The 19,846-nt window shown below is 45.4% G+C and overlaps 2 protein-coding genes across 10 annotated transcripts in view; one reads left to right on the top strand and one right to left on the bottom strand.

Annotated features, from left to right (window-relative positions):
• LOC142559769 (uncharacterized) overlaps positions 1–18,017 on the top strand; it is a 448,941-nt gene extending 430,924 nt beyond the window's left edge. For 6 of the 7 annotated variants that reach the window (XM_075671401.1, XM_075671406.1, XM_075671403.1 and 3 more), the window contains 3 exons: positions 161–1,203; positions 3,191–3,371; positions 12,959–18,017. In XM_075671401.1, coding sequence (XP_075527516.1) covers positions 161–1,203; positions 3,191–3,371; positions 12,959–13,054 — 1,320 coding nt within the window. In that variant the 3' untranslated portion in view covers positions 13,055–18,017. The remainder of the gene's footprint in view (positions 1–160; positions 1,204–3,190; positions 3,372–12,958) is intronic. The other variant, XM_075671402.1, reaches the window with a different exon arrangement.
• A 55-nt stretch (positions 18,018–18,072) lies between these two features.
• Positions 18,073–19,846, bottom strand: part of LOC142559771 (adenosine deaminase-like) — a 100,760-nt gene continuing 98,986 nt past the window's right edge. For all 3 annotated transcript variants that reach the window (XM_075671410.1, XM_075671409.1, XM_075671411.1), the window contains one exon: positions 18,073–18,674. In XM_075671410.1, coding sequence (XP_075527525.1) covers positions 18,573–18,674 — 102 coding nt within the window. In that variant the 3' untranslated portion in view covers positions 18,073–18,572. The remainder of the gene's footprint in view (positions 18,675–19,846) is intronic.

Raw genomic sequence — 19,846 nt, 5'->3', positions numbered from 1 at the left:
TGTGATAACTATAGAAGGAGGGCAGACAGTGATCAACTACAAATGCTTTTAACTGTCCTTTTGTCATTACGTTTAACTGTTGTGTTGGCATGTACCTGACAAACTTAGTGCACCTTTCTTCACTTGGCCCATGAAACTGATGAGGCTGTTTCTCCCGCAGAGCAATGACCACAGGTGCAGTGCGGGTGGCCTCATCAACAACGATGATGCCGTCGTCGCAGCAAATGGCATGACCAGTCCACTTGCATCATTGACGTCCAGCAGTGGATTGTCTAGGACCGTGAGCGTCGAGTCACTTCCTCCAAATGGCTCGATTCACACTCCCTTCGGGCCACGCAGGAAGGACAAGATAACGGTGCGGCCACTCTCCGATGGCACCGAAGATAGCGTGCCATCCTCGACTTTCGTGTCGCATGGCGGTGAGTCTCCAATCGAACGTGAGATCCGGCTAGCACGAGACCGGGAAGAGGCATTGAGGAAGGAGAAGGGGCTGCTGGGGCAGCTTCAGGCGGAAGGATTTGTGAAGAAGGGCGAAGTAGCGTCATCCGCTTCGGTGAAAGGTGCAAAGGCTACTGTGGTGCTGCGCGGAAGCACGCAGAAGATCCTAGCGACATCTCGGATCCAGCAGGAGATAGAAGAACAGACGCAGCGCGAGATGGCTCTTCGAGAGTCTGGGCACATCCAGACCATCTCCCAAGAGAGGACAGACTCCAAGGTGACCAGGATAGGAAACGAGGCAAGCACTGCCGCGTCCCCATCACCGTCACTCGCTTCTACTACGAGGAGAGTGCCGCCTTTCGAGTCATCTCTTCCCAATATCGAGATTTTCGAGAAGACTCCCGCCATTGTCATTCCCACCCGAGTCTGTTCCCCGACGGCGGCCCCCTGTGGCGTTGCTTCGGCTGTTGCCAAGGCAACCAACGGTCACATGCACGCCAACGGTCACGCGGCAGGAGCGAAAGTGTCGCCCGTGGCCAATGTCCGCGGGGTGAGCATGCAGAAATTCCTCGCCAGTCGTGGCAAGGAGCTTGCCTTCACGAGTTCACCACCACCTCAGAACGGCGATAAGCTAGAGTACCGTGAGCTGAAGCCTCCGCAACTGCAGAAGGGGGCCATTGATGCCGTCCGCAAGGGCCTGGTTACTGCTGAGACCAAGATCCAGGAGGAGATGCGTGCCATGAAGGAGCGTGAGGAGGAGCTGAGGTTCGTTACGTCCACCTTTCTGTCCGCCGTGTATTGGTTGGGGTGGGCCAGCTTTATGGCGCTGCCTTTGTCTGCACCTCTGCACAAAGCGCACGTGTTGTCCCTTAGTGAATAACAGCTGGCGAGTGCACAATGCTGAAGATGAGAAAAACCACTGAGGCACCAATTTGAGCACCTTATATATGAACGAAATAAGATAATTATCATCAAAACAGATCAGTGGCAGATCATTGAATGCGGTTATACACATATTTACCAACGTAACAATGTACTGTTACATTTTGTTTTCTTGTGATGAGTGCGTTCCTCTTCACAGTTTCGTACTGCAATCCACTGCGATTATATAAGGCATTGTAATGTGCTCTGTTCAATGTTAGGTGCATAAATACGGCAGTCCCCTCAATTTCTTATATTCCATTTTATTGAAGCCTTGCTAAATATTTTTAGTATAGTTATCGCTTCTGATACTCTCCATGTAAAGGTTACATGAACTCGGGGATGTAATTAGGTGCCTCAGGCCTTTACTGCACCTATTAAACTGAAATTTCTAATAAAGAGTCTCAGTTTCGCCCGAAAGGCGAAGCACTGATTGCGAAAGCAAATCAGTAGACAGCTAGAGGAAGCAAGGATAGTAGTTGTATCGACCGTGTAAATTTGTAAACATTCGCTTATATTAACTGCATGGTGTCACGCGCACGCTCGCTCTCAAAACGCTGGAGTGAGAATGTGTGGCAGCAGCAGCGAGCGAATTCACCTTTGTGCCGCCTCTCGCTTCAACGCGAACTAATCGGAGAGAACAGCGCACACGACGCCATCAGCACTCGGCGCACTCTGTCCTCATCGCAGATCACTTTCAGGATAGGACCCGCGCGGCCACGCCGTATGCAGCTGCCGCTGCAGTACAACGCGTCCTCCCTCCCCCTGTGCCTTGCGTGTGACGGAAGACGGCGCGCTTCCTCTCTTTCCTCCCTTGCGCGCGCGAGATTGACGCACCATCGTCGGCTCGCCTTCGTGTGCTTTACACACGCACATACAGCATATGGCGCAGCGATGATGTTATCGCCCTTGGACTTCATACAGGACATCCCGACACGACGGCAGAAATGCGCCCTGGCTGTCCTTATAATTGTTATCGCAATAAAATGTTGCAGTTTTGTCCGAAGGGCGAAACATTGACAGCGATATACAGGTATTAGAACATTACATGAGAGAGAGAGAGACAGAGAGGTCGTAAGGGAAGTTATCCAGGCAGAACCCGCTCGGATACCCTGTACAAGGGAAGAGGGAAAGGGAAGATAAGCTCGTAGTATTATGGGCAGTATAAATTGCGCTTAACACTCACTTAGTAAATAAGACGCGTGGTGCCACATGTCTGTAGACACATGAACAGTTCGCTCGCTGATCGTGAGTGGTTGCGGTCACAACAACGCTTGCCCGATGAAGAGCGCCGGCAGCGGAGAGTACGCGTGCTTCACTAAGTGAGTGTTCCATGCCGCCGTTCTTTTTCCTGTGCCACGCCTCCGAAACTCGGCAACTCCCGTAGCATCCAACAATGGGAGTGATATGTTCGACAGGAAAAGGGGGCTTATATTCTGCTTCCCAAGTGGGAACATGTCTCAGCACCCTTGAAGAAAGGGGGAGTGGGGTGAAAGGGATATGGGGAAGGAGTGGTGGGGCACGAAGGTAGCGCGCACCAAGGCCTTTCTAACTCTCGCTTGCACCTGCTGTAAATCTCGCGACTTCCAACAGCGGGTCGGCTGCAGCGCATGCGTCGTTGCACCCTGGATATCTGGGAGACTGTGCGAGCGCAGCTGTAGGGTAGTGTACGTTACCTTAAGTGTCCGTGTAATTTTTGTCGCAATGATACCAGATATAGCAGCGTAACTGGGAATATTTCTCGATTGCGGAAATATGTTTCTACCACTGAGGGCTCCGGCGGCAGTGAGCTGTCCGAATAACAAAGCTAATCTCTTTCTTTGATTGACAGGCGCCAGCGCCTCCGGCTGCTCGGGCAGTCCCAGCCCAACCTGAGCCTGTTTGAGGGAAGCACAGTAGCGGACGCAGACCACGCCACTGACGCCACAGATGGACCCGCTTTGCAACATGCTGGCAGTGATGCGAACCTTCTGGAACAGACCACTGTCACTGACTCGTCAGAGGCCGCCAATGTACGTGTATCACATATTAGTCTTTCTGCATGCTAATGGCTTGTACAAACTTCGAAGTGCATTGTGTAAATGAGCAATGGCCACTCAAAAATCGTAGCTCTCGTGCTCTAAGATCTTCCTAGACACCACAGATTAAGGGAGTCGAGGGCAATACCACTCGTTGGCCGAAATGATGGTTTCCCAATACATTCACACCTAGAGATATGAATATAACAAATTATCAGATATAACAGCTATTGAATCTAAAACATTGAGGGCTAAATTTTTGTTTTTCATTAAGTATTCTACTGTTATAATGAAAGCGAAAATGCAAAATCTGAGGCAGCATAATTTTTTTACTGTTTTTCTTCAAACCAACAAAACAAAGCGAGAGTTGTGCGCTGAACTTTATTTCCGGAATTTGGTTTATCCAAGAATGGTCAGTGACTGCAGATTTGCGAAAGAGCTATGACGGTGATCGGCACACCGCGACTAGCCTACATGAGCTTCGAGGAAGGAGCTCGGTGAGGTCAAGGTCATGGATCAGTATTCCGCCCAAGCTATTTTTGCTCGTATATTATTTGCATCCCGAGTCTGTACCCGCATAAAGTTATGAATATTCCTCTATTTTGCCTCAACTCAAATACAAGCACTTTTATTAATTCCTGCATAGTCACATTGTATGGCATTGTGCCTTTGCTAGACTGCTAATATTTATGGTTGTTATTTTGTGTAGTGCAGAAACTGGACTGCTTATCAGCAAGTCCTACAGCTAAACAGCATGTTTCAGCGTCAACAATTTATTGAGCCAGGTATTCGCCAAAGCAAAAAAAAATAAAGAAGAAGAAAGACTGTAAGGTCGATGAGAAAACTACCCGCCAGAATAAGTCGCTGAAAAGTATTCTAGCAAAAAAAATTCACCGACGATTACGATACTCCCTAATGCTAAATTGAGCGCAGCCGTGTATGTGTTTTCATTTCGCGATATATTGGCTGGCGGTGACAATCTGTCTCGTGCGGCACGTTGCACTGCCTCTCTAATCGGGAGATTCCAAGGCACAGCGCGTGAGTGACGTGTGGGCGTGATTCACAGCAGCCCCCGCAAAGAGACCTCCGCTCATACAGCGCTTTGGTTCTACGTAGATGACGTGCACTGCTGTGGCGCCATCTCCTAGCCACTATCGCTGCAAAGCTATCTTGCGCTGCACTACGCTTCTCACGCTTTCACCATACCCTCCTCCTCGCGCTATCTTCGCTGCGTTCGCTAGGTTACGAGGGACAACGCCGACACTTGCCGCAGGAACGGGCGCCTAGAGCTGTGCTCTAAAATATATTTGCCTCGCCCCTTATCCATCAAAAGTAAAAAAAAAATATAACACGAATTTTAATGTGAAAATACCTGAAAGAAGTACGCCCAAGTGAAGGAAAAATGAGAACAGAAAACGCTCTACGGTACTTACGCCGAAGCAAATATTCGCTTATGAGCTTCAGTTATCTGTTTACCAGTGCAGCAAATGTCCAGCAAGAGCAGCTTGAAAAAGCACATTCTCGTAGTTCGTGCTCATGTTGGCCAACAGTTTGGCTTCGCTTGCCGATAGCTGGCTAGCCATCATGCCGTTCCCATGTGATCGCATTGATTGCACAACTGCATGTCAACGAAGATGCAGAACATGATTGTAATTTAGCATTGTTCACGTGCCACGTACCGGTATGGCAAGTTCCTGACGAGCGATCGAAATCAACGCGAGACCTATTTCTGGCCCATCGTAGGCATCACGAACGCTTGTATATTTCGCATACAACTTATCACGAATGATTTTTTTTTTCTCAAATATCAGCGTGTAAGCTTGTAATGAATGTCGGATATAAGGAAGATCTTCCTTAGGCGCGCATCAGAGAAAACACCTCAGTAACTTTGTCTGCTCGCCCCCTGTACACTGCAAATCTCTGCAGAGACCTAAAGTCAACGTAGGTCCAGAGCCCTTAACGGTAGGGCCAAGAGCGAATGAGAAGGGAAACCGAAGAGCCCAATTTTCGCTAGTCATAAATAACCATATGAAGCCAACAAAAAATGAAGCCAAGGAATGTCTAGGAGAAATTATTTTTAATCGTAATCTAGTAAAGGAAAATGTAAGTGTACGAAAAAAAACCTTTGCCGCCGGTGGTAGCCAAACCACACCCTCCAGGGCATTATCCGTGCGTTGCTACGGCGACGACTGTTTCTTCGTCCACATTCTTCGTCACTTATGTATGTGCAGGATGTCTACCAACCGGGCATTCCGGGAAAACCAGGAAATCTAAGGGATTTTGAATAGTCTGGAAATATTCACGGAAATCTCAGAATTTGTGCTTCTGTCAAGGAAAATTAGCTGCAATTTTATTGAAATGGTACGAAAGTCGCTAATGCTAGCTTCGAGTAATACAGAGGGATTGTAACGAATAGTCTTTGACGCCGTGTCGTCGGCTGGAGGAGTTGCCATTGTGCAGTCAACGGCCGATAAGTCGGACGGCTTCGCGGCAACGTCACGTACCCCATAGAGTCAATGTATCAGAACGTCTGAAATTTCGGGTGCAAGAACACTTCGCCGTCAAATTTTCCAGACTTTTTGCCGTGACCGCAGTGCCGAAACGACATTAATCAACGCCACCGCCTCCGCCATTTCGATTATCTCGCCGCCTCCAACAGGCGCTCTCGCACGCAGATCCGCTTTAGATCCGCTGGCAACCGTAGCCACCACCGCGGCAACGCTAGGCTTAGCTGCTTCGACGTTCGCTATTAAGGGCACAGGGTAAGCCCTATACTTCCCATGCATTTTAGGCCATGTTGAGGTACATGTTTCTCACCAATAGCAGTACCCTGGTAATATGTATATCATTTCGTTCCGAATTTTCTGCACTTTGAACTAGAATAATTGAAATGTGTTGAAAATTTTATTTTTAATGACATATTTACCTGTAGCTCATAAATTTGGGCTTTCTTTGCAACTTTGAAAAATCATAACGAAAAACTACTGAGTGAAATTGCTTAATTCTAGTTCGGTAATTGCCACTATGTTTGTAGATGGTTGCAAAAAAAAAAAAAAAAAAACTGCCGTCTATCTTGAAAGGCATTGCAAATAGTACCTTTGTAAGAAAAAACACTATTTTGAGATAATTGAGCCTAAAGTGGAAAGAGATAATGAAAAACAATTTTTATTCCCACAGACACCTTCATAGTCATTGGTTTATTAGCCACCTGCTTTATAGTCACTGTCACAGTCATTTTTTCGCTTTTCGGCGAGTCGTTTTGCTTGCCGGGCCTCTTTTGTGAGCTGTCGTGTCGTTCGGCCCGCAAAGTACATGCGCTTGTGGTCAGCTTCCCTCAGCCACTTGATAGCGTTACGCCCTGGGTTCAATCCACATGCCTTCAGAACTATGGCCCGTGCGATGCTACCATCATTAAATGAAAGAACAGCGTCCAGTGCTGCCATCCTTAGGGTCTGAAGCCTAACAAACACGTTCTTTGGCGCGCGTTCCCAAACAACATGGTTGAACGACTCTTGCATTTTGAGTTCGCCCGTGCAGGCACTTCTCTAGGAGCTCAGCCTTCGATAGCTCCCTATAAATTGGTTTGATAGCCTCCAAGACAGATGCAGGCAAACTCTCCTTGTGGACAGAAGGTTTGCCCTCTGACTGGCTTCGGTTGAAGGCACACCGGGTCCCTTTGGGCAAAGTCCATGGCACGGGTATGTGGATGATAAGTGGAAGTAGGTTCCCAAACAGCCTTTCGAATTTCATCCAAGTTTCCTACATTTCTTGTGATGGCCAAACCATAGTACGTCTGGAGCTTGCCTATAACTGCATCAGTCAGTCGGCCCGAGAGGCTCTTTCCATCAGAGTTTTCCTGCTTTGTTTTCTTTTTTTAGCCTCCGTAATCTTGTGCGCATCCTTTTTCCAGGTGCCCTATGCACTCAAGCTTCGATATTTCATCAGAATCACTATATGGCATTTTTGCCTTTACAGCCACAAAAGCCTTGCTGTCACCATCGCCAAGGTATTTGACGTATCGAACTCCGTGAAGCTCCTCACTCCTGCCAAAAATTTTCACTGCTCCTACGACTTCCATTCCACCACTGGTGCCTTCGTAGTTGCCTTGGCACACCTCCTTGTGAATGGGTTCACTGTTTACACCCTTGATGCCGCACTTTGCACAATGTTTAGACAAAACCTCCACATCCAGCACTTTCCCAGTGTCTACGTTGGTAGCAGAGACTATACCATTATTGTTAGTGTGGCCTCGCTTCTTCCAGCTTCCATCAAGAGCACCTGCGATGTCTATGTCCCCCTCATTCAGCTGCACAGCCTCATCAGCTGCCCTCTTCATCGACTCCTTAGCAGCAGCTTCGAGATGACCTAGGAGCTCTTGATTGTATTTCGCACTTTCTCGATGGCTTAGGAAGGTTTAGCATAGCACAGAATACATTACCTGCAGCCATTCCCTTACCAATGGACCTCAAGGCGTACACCAACCTGAGGTTGGCTTCATATAGCCCAGAAAGTTTTTTTCGACGTCTCAAATCGTTGCGCGGCAGTACACACTTTACAGTTCAAACTGCAAACGCTTGCAACACCTACCCGCTTTGTCACAATTTCGATGAATTCAACACTTCCACTGCAATGTTTGCACGTGGAACAGTGTTTGCATCGGGCAGAGGAGTGACGAGGTACTCGCCATCAGGAACTGGTGGGAAACACAACAGTTCAATATAGGCTATTGATTTTGGCGGCAGGCGAATAAAGCCGGTGAGACGCAAGCGGCAGTGGGGTGCGTCAGAAGGTTCTGCGAGCATCGGCAACTCAAAGCGAAGGGTACTGGAAGAGCAGTCAATAAGAGCAGAATGTGCGGAGAGAAAATCGAGGCCGAGAATGAGGTCGTGGGGGCAATGAGCAATTACGGTGAAGAGGACAGGAGTGTGGCGGCCGGCGATGCTGACGCGTGCCGTAGACATGCCGATGATAGGCACAGTACCGCCATCCGCAACGCGGACGACGCGTGCCGAGGCTGGGGTGAGGAGCTTGTTCAGTCGTCGTCGGAAGGCAGCACTCATAATTGAAAGATGTGCTCCTGTATCGATGACTGCCGTGACAGGATAGCCGTCAACGTCAAGAAGGTTTCGGTTCGTGGGTAACGTGAGCAGAGGATTTGAGGGCAGGGTCGACAACGCAGCTTCACCTCCAGAAGCTGCAGTGCCTAGTTTTCCGGCTGGATCCGGGAGGCGATAGGCGGCGAAGAGAAGCGACGGGGTTGGGGCGAACGAGACTGATGGCGTCGAGGTGAGGGCGAGCGGCTGTACCGAAGGTTCGGAGCAGGTGTATCAGCGGCAGTGGATTCATGGCGGGTGGTATAGGGAACGGAAGGTCCAAAGGTGCGGGAATAAGCGGCGGTGTATGTCCGAGGAGGTGGTGGCCATCGGTTGCGGCAGTGACGAGCGACGTGGCCGATGCGACAGCAGTGGAAGCAGATCGGCCGCTCATCAGGGGTACGCCAATCGGACGGGTTGCGGCGAGATGTGGCGGAAAAGGACTGCCGAGGACGAGGAGGGCCGCTAGAGAACTGGGGAACGCTGGGTTGAGATGTGGAACACACGGAGTTCAGACCCATGTTCTCAAATTCCTGTCGGACGACGGCCTGGATCATCGCAATGGTGGTTGCTGGCGGATCGGGAGGCGTTGTGGAGAAAGCTGGCGAACAGGTGGCCTCGAGTTCGCGGCGAACAATACGGGTGACGTCGTCACAGGTGGTGGTCTGACGTGGTCGACCCTCACATGTCGACGTAGCAGCAGGGTTGGGTAGCCGCGTGATGTGGTGTGTGATACGGCGGCTCTTAGCTTGTTCAAGGCGACGGCATTCTTTGATGATGGCGTCGATAGTCGAGACATTGCCGAAAACAAGCAAATTGAAAGCGTCGTCGGCGATGCCTTTTAGAATATGTGACACTTTATCGGCTTCGGACATAGCATCGTCAGCTTTGCGGCATAGAGCTAAGACGTCGGGGATGTAGGAAACGTACGGCTCCGTAGATGACTGAACACGAGACGCAAGAGCCTTTCTCGCGGCAGCCTTGCGCCCAATGGGGTCGTCGAATAGTTCCCGTAGCTTCTCTTTGAAATTGTCCCAACTGGTTATCTCGTCGTCATGTGTTTGGTGCCACACGTGTGGGGTGCCGCGGAGATAAGACATTGGCGAGCATAATCATTGGGTCCCACCTGTTATTAGCACTGGCGTGTTCATAGAGTTTGATCCAGTCGTCAACATCCTGGCCCTCCAGGCCAGAGAACACACCTGGGTCGCGATGTGGGGTGACCGTAACGATTAGAGGAGTGGGACAAGCCGAAGCCGTTGCAGAGATGGGCGCGTCACCAGGAGGCATGGTGACAAGCTCGGTGTGCCGACCATTCCTGAGTTCCGTGGCGAGGACGGGGATCGCTGACCTCCACCAGAATGTTGCGTGTGGAAAGACACAGACAGAAGCAGCTATTTACAGGCTATTTACACTGGAGCCAGGCAGCCAGGCCGACACTCGCCCGCGCCAAGCGCACCGACCAACTTCGTCGTTCTCGCGGCGACTCGTTTCTTCAGCATCGCTCGATGATATCGTAATAGTTTATTCGCTGTGCATTTTACCAAGCCCTCCCTTCTGTTTTCTTTTTGAATAAAATAAACACTACTCCTTACTATTCAAACTGGGTTAAGTCATTTTTTATTTTTAACTATTTATTTTATTATAACATTTACTTTTTAACAGTGACTGCATCGGGCGATATGGTGTCAGTTCGTCTTGACATAAAACAAAGTTCTGTGTCACTCAGGAAATTTTGCAAAGGCACTCAGGGAAAACCTGGGAGACTCACGGAATTTGGAAATGTCAACATGGTAGACACTCTGCACGTGTCGACACCAACCCCGGGAGCCAGCGCCGCTCGTGGCTATGTCAGTGGATAGTAATTTCCGATATGCTTTCGTTGGCTTCACTATCTGTTGGTTTTATAGGGTCACAACATGATTGTGTAATACAAGCAAAAAGGAGAGGGCAGTTGAAGAACACCAGCAATTTCATTCTGTCTTTTCTCACACAGGTCGTCAATGTTCCGCCAAGCTCGTTAGTCGCAGTGTCATGCAGACTTCAGTCGTACCTGTTATGCCAACGTCTCTGAAAGCTTGTAAGCTCATACAGAATTTGTGCTTTATCAGTCCTAGGTGCCTGTTGTGCACATAACTGGCGCAATAGATCTACAGCATCCTTGCGCTTTCTTGCCTCCAAGTTAAACGAAAACCAGTGAGGAAGGTGCAAAAAAAATCCGATCATATGAACCCACCATAGCATGCTGGGTAAGTTTAGAATTGCTGAAAGGGAAAAATAAGATTTATCTGAATATAATACTACCACATATATTTATCGCACATTGTTGCTTTGTTGAAAACTGGTGCCAGCTCATTACCCTCATTTTCCTCCGACGATGCATTGTTGGGAAGTTCCACCTACAGATACTCGACAGCTGAGTGGCGTCGCGAGCGTTCGACAAAACAGACAGGGTCAATGCAGGGCCAGCAAATAGCTCGGGTAAAAGAATACAACTAGCTTGGTATATGGATAACTGAAGGCAATAGATATATATGGAAACACTATGGGGATACAATAGGTATTAGGTGTTCCGGAGTATGTGGAAAGGTGCCATGGTTCCGGAACTTACATTTGGAAATGCGGTTGTTTGCTTGAAGCCAGGGTTACAATCCAGACACATTGACAGCTAAAGGTCAGTGGGAGGCCTCGCATTGGGCGGTCAGGGGAAGACTACAAATGAAGATGTTCAGGGTGATATGGGCTGTACAAGTTTTGAAGTGAGGGAAGCTCAGGGTAAGATCTATTATGAAGAACGACTGAGGAATATGGCAGAAAGTAAAGGGCTGGAAGAGTGTTCAGGCATTTGTACAGCAATAACATTGACTCAAAGTGGAGGAAAAGAACTAGGAAGCTCACCAGCAAGTACTTGGCTGGTATGGTGAGCAAAAAGGCAACAAAGAAAGCTCCCACAACTAGTAGAGAGGAAAAAAACCAAATCAGGAAAGAAACAATTTATGATTTGCCTACCGTTACCTACTTGATCCACCTTAAGTAAGCACACCTTCAAGATTCAAACTTTTACAAACTTCTGGTGATCGGCTTTTATTGCTCCCCATGCAGACTACAATGTGCACCACCCTGATTTGTCTTTCCCACAAAAATGCTAACAGATGAAGTGGAAGCACATACCATAGTAATGCGATGGTGGGACTCAAATTCAAATATCTTTTTCTCAATGCAAATGCAAAAATTTTTGTGGCGAAAGTTATTCTTCTCAATGATACCCGCTCTTCTGCTTATTTTTATTATGGGCCACCTTAGTGCGTCAAAAACATGTAAACATAGGCCGAAATGGTATCTTTGCCAAATTGATGCTTTTGTTTTAGAGCCTGGGAGCATAACATAGGCGAAAATAAAATTTTGGAAGATAGTAAGCTTTAGTGACAGTTGAAGAAATAAAACGAAGGACACCGACCAACATAGAAGTGCTAAAAAATGAAAAAAAAAAATCTAAAGGACGTTTCGGCTTCGCTACGGAAGCCTTGTTCACTCGATTTCATTTAGTGACAGTTTTACAAAGCTAATTCCAGGTTTTCTCCCCTGACTATTTCTTGTGAAAAATTTCGCGAAAACGCTAGAATTTGCACATTTTCACCTCAGTGCTAGGGAGTGAAAATCACGAAATTATTTTGTGAAAGTGTTTTATAATTAAAGGAAAATGTTCAGACAACACAAAACCCCACATTTTGAAATAATGTGCAATACGGTTGATGTTTGGCGAATTTTTTGCACTTGGTTTTCCATCATTTCGTGAAATTGAAATGCGCTCACGTGGCCATGTTCTTTTTTCCGTTCAAAATATGTTTGCGGTAATACTGTTCAAGCAATTAACGTTTATATGCGTCATAATTTTTTTTAGAGAAATTATTTTTCTTGAGTGCCACGGTTAGGACAGTTGGCGTGGAATGACCCTATAAGAAACCAAGCTTGGAAAGTCAGGAAAACTTCTAATTTGGTAACCTAGTTTCATTTAACAGACAAGTAGAGATCAATAAACACAGCACACATAATCTGCTGGTGCACTTCTGTCATTTCCCTTAACGTTTGCTGCAATGGCCGTGTACCACAGCACGTTTCCACACCCATAGCACACCCGTGAGGTCACGAAGCGACTCACAAATGGTGCAGTCCACTTTGCGCATATATATAACACTGGTTTACTGGACACTTGGCACCCAGACAGCAGCTTTACCTTTCAAGTCTCTGCCAGCACAGCATGTCAGGACACACAACGCAAGAAGTCAGGCATTTGCTAAGAAACATTCACAGTTCCATAGTCGTCTCTGTGCGACATCATTCTACTGCTCCAAACAGTTGGAAGCTGTATTACTTATGTTCCAGTTTGACGGCATGACATCATATGCAGTTGACCTTATAACATTCACTGACCATGGCTTCTGGCATTGACTCTGTAAAGATTATCTTTACGTTCATCCTTTTTTCTAGCAGGTGTCCAACACTTCCAGTGTCCCACGCCGCCGCAGTGCCCTCATCGCACAGTGGGAGCAAAGGATCCAGAGCACCAATGTCGCCAAGTCGTAAAGAGAGAGAGAAAGAAAAGAATTGAGATGTTCTTTAATATACATATATATGTATAAACGCTGATAATCTATTTCTTTGCGCCCAGTACAGGTACTTTAGTTCATTTCGCATTCCCCCTAGTGCAGTCTTTTTGAATGGGTGTCTTCGAGAAGACGATGCACCAGTGTCCCAAGTGACATTTCTACACGATGAGCTGGTCACCAGAGCATAATCTCGCTAGCGTTGATCATTTCAAAGATCAGCTTATGCAAGGAGTGGAAGGAATAACGCTAGTAGATATGGAACGCCCTTGTGATCGGCAAGAATGTACTGATGGAGTAGTTGGTTCGACATAGTGCTATTTTTCATAGCAAGGAAAAAGCACTAGACAACAGAAGATAAAAGGGCTGACTATCACTTCATAGTTATTGTTGGATTCTGAAAAGTACATAAGCTGTAGTGACAGAGGTAAAGGATAGCATATGAAAGGACACCATTCTCGTATTCAGCGTTACAGCATATGTAACACGTGCCTATGCAATAAAATTGCTTCTATTGTTTAAGGAAGTCAAGTTTCTTTCCTGGCAGGAAAATGGACACAACAGTGAGGCACCTTTCGGCAAGTCCTGGAATATCTCAATCTTGCATCTATGATGTATTACTTCATGACTAGCACCGCGTTTAAGTCAATAAAAGTTTTTAAGGCTTAAGAAGTCTTGAGTGTTAAGCCCCTATGTTTACTGAAGTGCAGCAATATATTTTTTTTAGCCATGGGTGACAAGCTACTAAAGGAACATTTGGAGCATTCTAAAGTAGTGTAGACTTTTAACATTGACAATTTTGTATGCTGGTAAATTGTGATGAATCACAATTGAAAAATACAGCACGTGATGTTCTCAACAGTTTCACACTTGATTAGTACTAAAACATGAACATCCATTTCAAGGGTTTAAAACATATTTAGAGTTGGAGCTGCATTCATCAAATTTGGGGGTGAATCAGATTAGATGAAGCGACAGTGCTGCGCTGAAGATGCGATAGGCTGACGAAAGAAATAGAGGCTAGAGAAACGACAGGCTGACGAAAGAAATAGAGGCTAGAGAAACGACGGGACTTTGTGATAGGTGCATCAGTGTTGATTTGTTTGTTCTTCACAAAAGGAACTTGGACTGCTTTCTTAGGCGCATGTAATGTATTCTGTTAAGGCTCGATGAAAAAATGGGCCCTTTCGTATGTCCCCCTTTCCCTCAGTGATTATGAGTTACATAATGTGCAGAATCCAATAGTAGACATGACTTTATCGTCAACATTCTCTGTTATCTTGTCTGTTCTGTTGTCTCGTCCTTGCGCGGACAATTAGCACTATTATAATCCCTGTGTTCTTGTTTTTTGTTCTTTGATACCGCATTGCTGTGCACTTGGCATGTGGTCTGTGCGGCTGCTGAAAACCAGGTGCGCAACAACAGTGAGGTATTTGTGAAACTGTTGATGTACTGCAATATACTTTGACATTACAATAAATGTCAATGGCTGTGGTTTCGTATGCTCTTGAGTATACTGTATACAGTCTCCTGTGCTCAAGAAAGAGCAAGAATAACATACCAAGTCTCTTATTTGTAACATATTATGCGTTTATACCTGTATAAGCTGGTATAAGCTTGAAGTGCACTACTAGGACAGGAATAGGAAAGCTGTTGCTAGTTGTTTACATCAGAGGCAGATGCAACTTTAAGATATTGTTTCCACAATCAACAACACCTTGAGCGATAGTGAAGTAGTACAAAACAACAGCAGTGCATAAGGTACCATGCCTACCTAATTATAATTTGCCTCTGAAGTAGTAAGGGTTCAGAGTAAGAAAATAATGGACACCGAAGGCATGCACTCTACTTATATACCAAGAAAAATGAAGCGTGCCTCCAATATTTGCAAAAAGAAGAAATTACTTTCACAGGATGAAACTTTATTCACACTTAAGGTACATTGTTATCACTTTAATGGACCTCGACACATTTCCGTCCATGCCATTCGTTGCATTTGGTATTCCACATTTCTTGAATGACTCCTCAACCATCACGAATGCGTTTGTTGCACATGCTTTAACAAAAGTCTTTGCCAGTTTGTCGGACAGCGTAGGCAAGTCTTCAATATGCCAAAAACAAGCAATACGTAGCTCTGGTGCCACCCTCTTAGCATGTAAAACAACCTTTTTAAGGAGCCTTGATAAAGAAAGTGGTGTATTGCCATTGCCAAGCCAACCTATAAGAAAGCAAGTTTTGTCGCCATATGGATGGCTATGGCGATTATGTTTGCACCGACAGTAGTTTGTTGGCAAAGCTGCAAATGTGGTTTCATATCCAATTGAAGAACACAAGCATTTTTCAGACCTATTTTAGGGGGAAAAGGTGCGCCTTTTAATTGTGTAAATAGGCTATTTTCTATGACTTACCGCAATACGAGTAGGTCGTGAGGAAAACTTGTGTGAATCCAGCGGGATTGTGACAAATACTAAGAGATGTTCTGTGTCCCTAACCAATTTATGAGAAAGATGCCTAGGATATCTACAATATATTTATCCAGCAGTCATTTTCTGTAGGAGACACTGCTGCAAGTGAACGTTGCTGCTACTGTCCACAATGCGCAATGTTGGCGGAAGCTGCATTTGGCATTAAAGCCAGCCTGGTGGTGCAAATTTGTTGCAGGTGCCTTCCAGCAATGTGCTCGCTTTATTTCCTCTCCGTGTTGAGAATACTACTATGGCTGTTTTGAAAGGGCCAGTCAAGGATGAACCTAGAATTCGGAGAGCTTTAAAGTGGCCTACGTCACAAGCTATCACCTTCCCTCTCTTCTTTTTGAGGGGGGGAAGGGTAGTCATGCTGCCGGCGTGCCTGGCCATGACAAACTCCCAGCGCTCAACGTGTACCACACATTGGCATGTTCCTGCTGGCCTCTCAATGCTTTTGTTTTATGCTCTCATGGGAATAGTAGAAGGTTGCTAGATATCATTGCCGCTACAATAATTCAAGTGCATTATTACTGATAGTATTCTTGAGTATACTACGACAGCCACACTAACAGAAGATCATGTTTAGCAAGTCTGCCTAATGCCTGTTTTCTAACTGTGCTGGCATTAATTTAAATTCATGAATTCGCATCGGCAACCAAAGAAAAGACTTTCACGATTACGTATGCAGCCATCTCATTGTTTCTAGAAGCAAGATGTGCGATATTATTGGAGGTTTAACAATCGTATGAAAAATCTGCACAATGTGTTTCGTGTTTATGAACAAAAAAAAAACGGTTAATCGCATGAAAAGTGAACTTCTGATAAAAAAAAAAAAGCTCCCCTACATCCAGTGATAATTTTCTCTTGCTGGAAGCATGATCGAACAACACTGGGTCCTAGCGAACCTTGAGTGCACAATGAACATAACACAGCTACGGATAAATGCCTTGCTCTAGCACAGAAATGAAGGAACCTGGAAGGTGGCCGCAATGTGCCTGCAAGAATTTTAGTGTAATTTAATGTATAATGGTAGTTTTTCTAAAGGAGCACTTTCCTGAGTCATCTGTGGTGGCACATTAATTGTGCTGCCACACTCCGCAACAATTCATGAACATTGTCTGCATCATCATCAACATGTCGATGGCTCTGCCACACGAAAGCAATAATGATTGGAATATATGATGAGAACGTGTATCCTACCACTTTTTTGTTGCTTTTTTGTGACAGAGCTGCTGATGACACCCTGCACAGACAGTACTGGCCTACTTGCTTACATTGTGACACTGTCCTAATGATAATAACATTAGGGATTACGGGCACTGAGGTATAGGAGCTGTAGTATTAGAGCTTTCAGAGGAGTTGCACCACCGGAGACAGCTTATCTTTAGGAATGGTTCGCCCACAGATGGACATAATCATCCAGCATTAGCCCTCTCTTCGTTGATATGCTCTAGGTGCCACAGGTTATAAAGAGTGTGCACAACTCTTGGTCACCAAACTTTCTGGCTGGAGCTGCCAGTTTCGGCAAAGAGGGGTGAAATACTGGCAAAGTCCTTGTGAAGTGCAAGTGCTTTCAGACTTCTTACAGGATTCGTTGGATCGTATACCTGTGACAGAGCCTCGGAAGATAGCAACTGGGTGTATCATTAATGGCCTGGACAAATGAGACCTTCATAAAAGGCCCCCTGTGATGCTGTGACCCGCCTTTTGCTTATTCTGCTGGATGAAGTTGAACTGCATCAAGAAGGACATGACGCTTCTGTAGTTAAGCATTAGCATGAAGCCACTAAGTTGCATTGTACTGAAATAAGCCATTTTTTCTGTGACCAAGTGTACGTCATTTGCCACACCTGTCGTGTGCCAAGTACTTCTTTTCAGAAGACAGAGTCATCGATTTCATCTGCAGTTATTCGGACTGTTCCCAATGCCTACAAGCAGCAAGTGCAGAGCCAAGGTTGATGCAGCATCTCAGTTGTGGATTTGTTGCTAACCACTTTATTGACAACTGCTCTCAACTCGACTAAGACAGTGGAAAGTGGCCAATTGCAGCCGTTTTTTTACTCTTGTATGTTTAGCTATCTGTAAGAATGGGCAGCTAGTTGTTATTAACGATCAGCATTTTTTAATTTGCAGTCCTAAATGCCTTTGAGATTGTGTCATATATTTGTAGGTGTACTTAAGTCTCTCTCTTTGCACGCAGCTGCCGTTGCAGTGTTCCTTTGATGTTGTTATTGACAAGTGTGATTAAATTACAGTCCAGCTTCTGGCTTTTACCTGGTGCTTTGTGTAGGGCTGGATTTGTTTTGTACTTAATCGAAGGTGCTGCATTTGTCACTTGTCAGAGAGAGTGGTAGCTAAGGAGACTGTTTCTGTTCTTTAACATTTTGCTTTTGTATGGGGGCGCTTTACTAACCGCGTGCCGCCAGTTTCCGTGAGTCATATATTTTTTATAAACTTAATAAAGGACTACACAATGGATATCTTTCGCATTGTGTTTTTGCATTGACTTGCTATGGGTATCAGAAAGGTGAGGGTGAAAAATGACTCGTGACTTGCATGTCAAAGCCGTCTTAAAAGCAGATCAAAACTGCATCTAAACGTCAGTCAGCCGCTTTAACCGAATATAATTATTGTTCTTTAATTATGAACTTGTTTTCATGCACTGAGTATTTATTATGCAACTACACTTCAACCTAGACAGTAATGGCAGGGCACTCACTTTACTTGTGCTATGCCCTGTGGTTTGCACTTTAGCTGAATTTATTTTCCTTTATTACCAATTATACTAACGTAAAACATTACATTTACGTTTTGAATAATAATTCGTATCCTACAGAGTTGCAGACAATTTAGTTTAACTGCCTCTGTGGAGATTTGGGTTATTGTTGCCATCTCAAGGTGATGAAATATGTTCTAACCGTAAAGAAATCCAAATTTTACTCATCCTTCTGAATAGTACTATCAGTGCCATTTGTGCAAATTTTAAAATGTGTCTGCGAGCTTTATTTCGTGTTCTCAAAGAAAATGCACGCATCATGTGTCCGCCGTCTCCGCATTTGTCAATTGGTTGAATTTCTGCCAGAGTTCCCATTTTTCATCTGCAGGTAAGAAGCAGGCAGATATGGCCGACCGGTTCTGTTAGTACACAAAGAAAACAAATCATTGTAAGCTTTTTGTGTGCAATTAACAGCAGAATTCAACTGCACATGACCTTATGGAGAAGACCTGTGATGCGTTGCATATATCGACATCCCTTATTCGATTAGGAAAAAAATGACGTCACGAGAAATGCTGCAAGATAATTTTTCTCCAAGCAAAACAAAAATAGGTGCAGGGCATGTTGTTCTGGTAACAATTTAACCGAGCACCATTGTAAGCAAATATTGCAAGAATGCAATCCACATTGGGTCATTGCGAATTCCGCTTCTCATCTTGATTTTTCTAAATTGCATGTCGTAGACATTCAGCCCAATTCCTAATGAGTTGGGCATTACTAGCACGGAAAACTGCAATGTACACTTAGAAAGTCGCTTAATTATTTTTTAGTCTGTCATTTATTTGAAAAGCATGTATTGAAGCTGCACTATTCAGGCCATTCAGTCCTCAACGCATATGTACTTGATCATAAATCCGAGACTAACATCCTTCATTCCATGCTCATTAGGAACGCAAACAAAATGAGCACAATGTGATGCTGGGCTAGTTGGTTCCTGCTCGAAATGTGGTTCTGGCGAACAAAGCGGCGCCTTTCTGTCCCTTTCCGTTTAGTTTATCCTACGCCAGAACCACATTTCAAACAAAAAGAACTCAAGAAGGCACTGAAGGTTCCTGTCTCCAACTGCACTGTGCCCCTGTCTTCGATATAGTGTACACTGGAACAACAAGAGTGGTTGAATGCTATCATGGTGTCACAAATTAAAGAAAGCGAATAAGAAATATGTAGTTTCATTTTGCCAAAATTGACTTCAATATCTCAACAACAAGCACATAAATAATCGACAAATGATTTTACGAAGAAGTAGACAGAGTTATCTTTAAATACTCCGATTCTTTAACAGAGACGTCAGACTTGGCACGGTCAGACCTAGCGCAGTCCGTTAGGGCTCCACTGCAGGTGCCACACTCCTTTTCATACAGGGCAAGGTGCATGCATACCCTCCAGGAGCTAAAAAACATGGCTAACAAAACAACTTTCCATAAGAAATGCAGCAAAGAACCCACTATATGTTGTTGCATAAGCTCGCTAAACAAGTAAAACAAAGCCTGCCATCAAAATTTTAAAAAACATACATCGCAATGTAACTGTG

The sequence above is a fragment of the Dermacentor variabilis genome, chromosome 10 (assembly GCF_050947875.1).
Source record: "Dermacentor variabilis isolate Ectoservices chromosome 10, ASM5094787v1, whole genome shotgun sequence".
NCBI lineage: Eukaryota > Metazoa > Arthropoda > Arachnida > Ixodida > Ixodidae > Dermacentor > Dermacentor variabilis.
This window is presented reverse-complemented; position numbering and strand designations above follow the sequence as displayed.